General features: G+C 38.6%; 1 protein-coding gene across 1 annotated transcript; it reads left to right on the top strand.

Moving 5' to 3' along the window:
- Positions 1–1,852: 1,852 nt before the first annotated feature.
- Positions 1,853–3,514, top strand: LOC110058562 (QRFP-like peptide receptor). The gene has a single exon (XM_020765212.2). The coding sequence runs from the start codon at positions 1,965–1,967 to the stop codon at positions 2,898–2,900; it is 936 nt and encodes a 311-aa protein (XP_020620871.2). The 5' UTR covers positions 1,853–1,964; the 3' UTR covers positions 2,901–3,514.
- The last annotated feature ends 5,315 nt before the right edge of the window (positions 3,515–8,829 follow it).

Below are 8,829 nucleotides of genomic sequence, written 5' to 3'. Positions count from 1 at the left end.
CAAATTTCTTTAACTGGCTCGATCGTAGAAACTCGGTTCCAGGCCTCGCTACCATCCTCCCCAGTTTCACACAATAAAATTATTTATTGTTTCATCGGTGTTTGTCATAGAAAACAGTTTTCGTGGTTCGTATATTCTGAAAAGTAAAACTAACACAGCTGAACTAGCGAGAAAGGAGATTTGCGACCGAAACCAAAGATATCAACAAAAAGCAACTTCATGCTACAGTAGCCACCAAATATCTTGTGTAAACAAATTGACAGTACTCTTGTAAACAAACAAAAAGCTGCTAGAGTCTACCTCCAATTTAGTTAATTTTTTTAGATCAGACAGAAACCAAGTCTCGTCTTAATTCAGCTTATAATACTCAAGACGGAATTCACCAAAAGTTCGAGTAACAAGTGAACAAAAACTTTGTACCAAGATTAGTTACATCGTATTGCACACTTCACTACGACTGTTTTAAATGTCCTCTCAAAAAAAAATCATTTCTAGCAACACCAAACGTCGAAAACAGATGTTGAACTTCGCATGAATCACTTGAAAGTACCGGTAAAATGAAACTAATGATGAAATTTAACCTGTGTTTCACAATTTCTCTGAACTTTGAAATTCGTTTTCTCGTTCCCAAGAAAAATTGTTTTCGGTGTTATTTTAGGCAACTATTTATATCTTAAGCTTTAAGAAAATTTAAAGAAGACTGTAAAATACTTAAAATTATTCTGGTGCCAGATTTTTCTTCACTAAGAACTGAAACTGCTCGATTTTCTATTGGATTTCGTGTTAAATTTCTAATGTACTTTTCGCCATGCGATCAATTGTTTCTTGGTGGTCAGCTTAGTTTTAACTTAAAAAATGGCAGCTGCAGAACTCGAAAATAAGCAAACTTCAAACAAAGGTTACCACAAAACTAAAAGGTTTCCAAAAAAAAAATGCAATTATATCTGTAAACGTCTATTCTTAAAGTGTGTCTACAATATAGTTATTGGGTTTTTCTTCGCGTACCGACAAGCGTTTTTGACTGTTGTTTTAGGATGCCACGAAGCTATTTAAAAAAAAAAGCCGCAAGGTGTCTTCAAAAAAAATTCAGAAAATAGTTGAATAGAGAATATATGCTTTTCATGCCGTCAATAAATTGGTCAAGGCCCTAACTATAATGTTATGGCAAAGGAAAATTCACAAATAATTTTCGACTTACGCTGACATGAACTTCGATCCTTCAAATATACAAATCTTTCTAGATCCAGACTCAACAGTTCTAAATTTATTTACTTACTCCAAAGAAAAGACGAATATCAGAACAAATTACCCTTGTTTTGTTTACTTTGGCACAAGGGTCTATCAATATAGAAATTATCAGCGAAATCGATTTTTTGGCTTTGTCCGCGATTTTGATGATCATAACTGGTTTTACCGACAATGACTGTCAAATTTCTAAATTTACAGTCCGACAAGATGCATTTAGGATAATTGTTTTCATTGAGCTCGGGCTCTAACCTTCCACGTTCTGTGTTTCTCACTGACTCGTCTTGATGGACAATTTCATGCACACCAAACAATAACAGAAAGACGCAAATTTAACAACGGTTTATATCATTCTTCGAACAAAGCTGAAAAACAATCCAGCCAGCTGTTGCTATATCATTTGACGCAGCAGTGACATTTTAGGACACTCTCTGCTTCCAGTTTCATTGACGCTAAGATGCGAAATGAAAAGCAATTTGTGGCGCAAGCTGATAGGCCACTCCAATTTGCTGAGCTGCTCATGAAACAGAAACCGTCACTATTAGTGCAAATAAGAGGCGGACAGCTGAAACCAAGGTCTGTCGTGCAAATGTCTGAATCAGTCATTCTTTTCGCGCGAAAGACGGTATCAGGCCGAAAAGTTATCCCCTCTTCGCCAGAACATACTAATAGAGTGCTGTTACTAAGTGAGCAAATCAGCTAGAATGAACTGAACGGCAATGTCGGACAACGTGAATACAACGATGAATGCAACGCAGTCATCGAGCTGCCCCAGCAATTCTACAGTAGAAAAAATTGGCACGATCTTTGCTTACTGTCTGATTTTTCTTGTTTCGCTGGCTGGGAACACCGTGATCGGAATAATTGTCTTCAAGACGCAGACTATGAGAAAACCCATCAACTTTTTCATTGTAAATATGGCCATGTCCGATATCATGTTACCGATATTCAAGATTCCTCAGCTTATACAAATACTGTATATAGAGTCCTGGATGATCGATGGTCCTCTTGGCGAGGCCTTATGTAAACTGGTTTACTTCTTGATAGGTGTTTCCCTTCTTGTGTCTATTCAAAGCCTGGTTCTGATAGCAGTGGATCGATTTGGTGCTGTGGTATTTCCTCTCCGTTCCCCACTCATCTCTTCAAAGTTGTGCCCGTTCTTCATTATCGCCTCTTGGATCGTCGCGTTAGCTGTTAACTCCCCAAAGCTCTTAATACTCAAACTGGTTAAATGTCCAGAAAAACTAGTTTGTAAGCGGCGTTGGAATGAAGTCTTTGGAGAGTCCTCTTCTCATAAAAATTACCTCTTGTCTTTTACAGTTGTATTTATGTTTATCCCGTTGGATAAACTCAAGTCACAGAAGATTCCAGGCGAGCAATCAGCCAACGCTGGACACCAACGCCAGCAAAGGGAGCGAAATGTGTTAAAGATGGCCATTGCTATAGTGTTAGGGTTTGCAATGTGCTGGCTTCCCCTCGCTATCTGGCTTATTCTCCTCATGTTTACGGACATCATCATATGGTCGAATTGTGCCTTCCGATATCTTTTTTATGTTGTCAATTTCATGGCTCTGGTAAATTGTGCCATGAATCCTTGTATCTGTTTTATTTTCAGCAGAAATTATCGTAAAAAATTTAAGGCTCTCGTTAGATAAATTGTTTTGACTTCCGCCGTAGCTGAAGATACTTATGTACAGTGGAGAGGTTCTGTCAACCTAAAGCTCGTAAAAACCTTAATTCAAAACTGTCTTTTTAATTCAATATAAACTATTGGCTTAAAGAAACTTTGCAGATTAAGAAATGGTAGGCGTGCACCTTGCAACTATCGAGTTATGAATGCACGCGGGAGGTTGCTAAGCACGAAAGAAGAGTAAGAGTTGCAAGAGGCGATAACCGAGTGCGACTCTACCCTCTTGAGTGCTTAGCAAACCTTCCATGAGAATCCATAACTCGATAGTTGCACACTGCATGTTTACCATTTCTTTTATAACATTGAGACTTTTGAGATTTATTTTGAGATTTCTCTTGAATCTCGTCCGGCTTACATGAAGTCAAAAGCTCGTTTTACGATAACTGCAGAATTTCTCGCGCGCTTATTGGCGAAGTTTTATTGTTAATAAGTGGGTAGACACATGAATTTATGATTTATGTGATGTGTCTACGAGTGAGAGGGAATTGTCATCGTAAAAAACAAATTGAAGTCAGTTTTTAATGCGTCTGTCCTGTTATTGACAATGAATTTCGTCAGAACATTGTCAAGGTAGTCTGCGGATCCACGAGGCGATAGCCGAGTGGATCCACAGCTACTTTGACAATGTTCTGACGAAATTCGTGATCAATAACAGGACAGACGCAAGAAAAACTGACGTCAATTTGTTAAATAAACCGTGCGAAAATGTTCATTAACAAATCTGACAGAGCGACACATCAAAATTTTCTTCGATTGCGGTGACTTACTAGTTTCTCGGGCAAACAAATAATTTCAAACTGCTCAGTTAACCTAAATATCAAGCTGACAACAAACGAAAATTGCAGTCGGTAAAAGCGTTTCTCAAAAATTTGGATCAGTTTTCCGAAGAATTGAAAACAAACTGCAAATAGTTAAAGCTTTTCAGCTCTCTGTCCTTCACGGCCTCCTCGGCAAAAGAAAAGAACTAAATGGAACCAGACATTTCTTAAAAGCGAGTGGAGAAGAAAACGAATTAACACCCGTGGCTTTGAGCTGTTTGAGATGCTATAATTCAATACCAGGTTTGTGGGTTACGTTTTCCCTTCCACTTCGTTTTAAAAATTTGATGAGTTGCGCGTCAAAGGCTGAAGTTGAACACATGAATGGCTTTTAAAAATGATCCCTGTCACTTTCGTTATTTGGTAAGACTGAGGTCTTGAGAAAAATGTCGGAAATGTAAGCTTATATTTGTGCACGATGAAGTCTTTCCTTCGAGCGGTTGTTTCTTTAAGATTTCAATCCACGATCGAGCGACGAGCTTTTGAGCAAAATTAAAACCCGGGAACTGAAATAATTCATCAGAGGCTACCAATATTTGATAAAACTTCCTTTGCTAAACTTCAGAAAAAAATATTATCTTTATCGCGTTTTAGGAACAGAAGGATTTCGTAATTAAGACTTCACAAAGAGAAATTTGTTAAAGCTCTCTCATGTTCAAGATTTGTTCGCCGAAAATATTTAAAATTGTAAATGTCTTTCGATGCCAGGAAAGTTTTACAATGAAAGCTTTTGCTGAAGTTTATTGTCGTCAAATAGCTAGAAAATTCTCTCTAAAATTCCTGCAATGCATTACTGACCTCGAAAGGTTGATACAGACCAGTTTTTTTTTTCTTTTTTCTTTTTTTTTTTTTTTTTGGGTCCGTCTCCGAGTGCTGAGTGCCTTTGTTCAACCAGCTGATTCAACTCCTGCTTACTTAAATTAGCAAATCTCTTGGGTGGAGGCCCGGCAAAAAACTTAAGCCCGAAATTTGGTAGCTCAAAGAAATAATATTCCCCACCTCCGGAAGAATGATTAGATCTTTCAATATTTTTTTGTCTGTTAGAATTTTTGTAAAGTATTTTCGTCGTAAGCTGCTCCAGTTTGAGTGAACTAAGACATTGTCAAATTTAGGTATACACCTTATTCCAAAATGGCAGCCAGTTTATTATTCTTTTGTTTACATGGTAATTAGCCCTCTTTGCCTCGTCAGCATGTACAAATTACAAAAGAATTTTGAAGTGAAAATGAGGCAGAGAGGGCTAATTAACATGCAAACAAATTCAGTAAAGAATAATAAATTGGCTGCCATTTTGGAATAAGGTGTATGTCCTGCTTTAAGCTTATATCACTGACCAAGTTGTGTCCCGATGCTTCTTTTACATGAGCTGTACATTACTCCACTTTAAATTTTACATATGTTAAAGATTAACAGCTTTTCCATCACACAGCAAAAAAACTAGTTGTTGTATATTTGGATATAGCAGAGTTTCAGAACTTCAAAGTTTCCTAGCTCCTCTTGCCACACGCTTGCGAGGAATTCGTCAGAGTCTATCGCGACCGAAAAGTAAAAAGATAATTACAAGTTTGGTTTTTACCATAATTGTAAACAACGCTTGATGTTTCGTCAAGGCCCAGCCAATAAGTTTGTAGATACTGCTCAGTTAACTTTGTGTAAAAATCCAATAAATTCTCTGTTGTGAAGTATATATGAAATAATTCATATACTGATGAACTGCGGTAGTAGATGAAAGTGAAGAATGATCATCGCAGTAAATTTTCCAATTTATGCAACTGGAAAGAAGAAGCCTGAAAAAAATCAGGGCTTCAGGGAAGATATGAACTCAATTAATTGACCTCGCTCCCAATGTGTGGCTTCATAGCTCAGTTGGTAGAGCATCGCACCGGTATCGCGGAGGTCACGGGTCAAAATCCCGTTGAAGCCCTGATTCTTTTCGGGCTTCTTCTTTCCAGTTGCGTAAATTGGAAAATTTACTGCGATGATCATTCTTCACTTTCAAATTCTCTGTTGCCTATCGGAATAAGAGCGCCCACCGACGCGTGGTTTGTTCAGTCAGTAAAACATGACAAATTGGACATCCGCACTTTCGTGTGAAAAGGTTCATCGAACTCATACAATGGCTGCGGCCGCACTAAGAGAGTTAACTGGGTTTATTTTTTAGAAACCCGGTTAAAAATTCTAAGCAACCTAACTCGGTTAAAGGTTGGTTATAATAAAATAACGGGGTTATATTTTATGAGCGGCCGCACTGAAATGGGTTATGAAGTGGGTTAACTCAATTGACGTCATGAGATAAACCAACAAAATGGCAGACTTCGAGGACCATGTTGTTATATTCTCGATTCTTTTTCTTTGTTTTCGTTTCCTTTCTCCCCACTCACGGCTAAGGCAGTCCCTCTTCCTTCTAATGCGCACTACGCAAATTTCTAAGGCAGTTCTTTCAAACATGATGTTAATTTCGCGTAAACGTCAGAGTGTTCTCCATCGCCGTCGAATGAATCGTCCTCGAGTCTGGGTATATCCGAGAGACCAGCGATTGTTTGGGGAAATCCATAGGAATCCTGCAAGGCATGGCTTTTTTAGAGAGCAATTTCGAATGAGCTTCCACTCCTTTCAAGCCCTTTGTCGTACTCTGTCGCCATTTATCGCAAAAGGAAACACGCGCCGGACATTTCACACGCAGACCGTGATGATTGACACATTTTGCGAAAAAGCCAATGCACGGCGCTGATCAGACTGCTGATAAGAGACCACTTACCTGGGTTAAAGCACGGAAAAAGGTGGTTTGAAATTAACCTAACCCGGTTGAAAAATCTATTGTTCATCAATTAACTTCTATGGTAACAGTGAACCCGGTTGAAGTTCCATGAACAGCCGAAATTACGGCGGCATCACGATTTTTCGGTAACCCGGTTAACCGTAATTAATTAATTAGAAATAACCCGGTTAACTCTCTAGTGCGACCGCGACCAATATCTCTAGTTTTTAAATATGTCAGTAAGGTTGATAAATTTTTGCGAACATATTAAGAGTCCCTGTCCATAAATATGGAAAATAACTCGGCAAGGGTCGAAAATTCAATTTCGCTCATATCTTTACGGTAGATAGGCTAGGGCATGACAAAACTACTGGATAGTTTTTTTGGCAAAATACCTTTTATTTCAAAGAAATATGCAAATTATCAAATTCCGCTAAAATCGTCATTTGACGCACCATTTTATTAAACAAGTTTAAGAGCCTCGCATGCAAAACCACATCATTCTTCCGTCTTTAAAACACTCAAATATTTTTGTACAATGTTTAATTGTGTACTGGGTCGATTTTAGGGAATGTTGCGGTTTTTGTTGGGTGTAAAATAATTAAATTTCGAAGACATGTATTTCATTCACTTAAAAGTACTTCGTAAAAATAATTGATTTTCATCGTGTGCGAAACCTTCAAATGGATTAAGCTTCTGGTGGTTGAATCGCAGAAGGATGGTCTACAGATTCCTGTAAAAATTTCTTTGGGCAAATGATTGTGAGCGACGCGAGAGCTTTTCAAAGTACGTTGAAAATGCAGATATTTGACCGTCCGTCGTCAAATTTCAATTTACGGGTTAGACATATATTTTAGCACGCGCCACATGTCTTGAGCTATGTTAAGTTGAAATAAACACAGAGCTGATAATTTCGAAATGTTCTAACCTTATTTGCGGTAAAAGGCAGGTCCGAACGCCGATTTGACGTGTTTCCGTCACCATTCGTCGCACACAAAGCAGGAGTTTGCTTTTGTTTACACAACGTCCGATGTACATCGCCAACTGTCAACTTATTTAATGGTCGAATACCATGAATCTATGACCCTCTTTCGACCCATATGATCAGCACTGCATCTAAGTCAAAAACGGCTAAGTGATTTGTAGATAGTTGCTTGCTTTGCACTCCACCAAAACATTTACGTTTGATCATCGTTTGATCTATTGCTGCTTGAATCCTTGCTTGCAGCGGTTCGTTGTTTGTTCGTCACGCAATGCTGTCATCCCATTTTAGGGGGTAGGGGTAGGACAATTTCTATCCTAATAGGTAAGGGTCCGTAAGGCTTGGAACCACAGGGAGCACACAATCTTGTTGAGTAGGAAGAGTTTAAATCAAGCAAGGAAAAGAATGAATAGTTAACCATTGCCCGTGTTGTCATCTTTTACTAGACAACCGCTACCTACACGCTCTGCGTAAATACTGTAACGCTAAACTCGTACCTAGGTCTTTTCGCGCTGTGCAATTATTTTTGGTTTACATATAATACAGTGGGCTACCCTCTGGAAAATGGGGAGGTGGCCGCTTAATAGGGGTTGCCAGCTTAATAGAGGTTTGTGTACCTTGAATACTTTTTCACTATCGGGTTATAAATTTAGCTAAATTTCTTAGTAAACATGGAGTCAATTCAAGACAATCATGATAGACGTCATTCTCGGAGACTCTGGGGCAGTTAGTGGGGGCGGGGAAAAAGTCTAAAAGGGTCTTCGCCCGAACTTTTTTCTCACCCGTTTGGACTTTTTCCCGCTCCCAATAACTGCCCCTGGGTCTCCGAGAATGACGTCTATAATGATTGTCTTGAATTGACTCCATGTTCACCAAGAAATTTATAAGGCGATGGTGAAAAAGTATTCAAGGTACACAAACCTCTATTAAGTGGCCAGCCCCTATTAAGCAATTGCAATTGATCATGAGTTACTTGTACGCGTCAGATTTTCATTTCAAAAACATTTGCAAACTCCCCAAACAAACAGAAACAATAAGAAACTATCAATAACAGGTTTTGGTTATGATTTGAGAAACTCACGAATTAACTCGACACCAGAGTAGATTGTTTTTTTACATAAGCTTAAGGTGGCTTACAGTTTTTCGGAGACTCAGTAGCGCGCGCTATGATTGCTCGCCAGACGTCAGTATTAGTTGCGCCTGCAAAAATGACACAAGTAACGAAAACCACTTCAGCACTTGAAAGGCGTTAAATCACTTCGGTATACGTAGAATAGTTTCAAACTCCATTCAAAGCCTGGCGCCAAAAAATATGAAAAAACCTCGATAAACAACT

The sequence above is a fragment of the Orbicella faveolata genome, unplaced genomic scaffold (assembly GCF_042242905.1).
Source record: "Orbicella faveolata isolate gen_17 unplaced genomic scaffold, um_ofav_v1 contig_13, whole genome shotgun sequence".
In the NCBI taxonomy this organism is placed as follows: Eukaryota; Metazoa; Cnidaria; class Anthozoa; order Scleractinia; family Merulinidae; genus Orbicella; species Orbicella faveolata.
The sequence above is the reverse complement of the archived record's forward strand: the minus strand, read 5'-3'. Positions and strand labels throughout refer to the sequence as shown.

What these genes read in the sequence shown, in the direction of transcription:
- LOC110058562 (XM_020765212.2), top strand. Translation starts at nt 1,965, where the DNA reads ATGTCGGACAACGTGAATACAACGATGAATGCAACGCAGTCATCGAGC.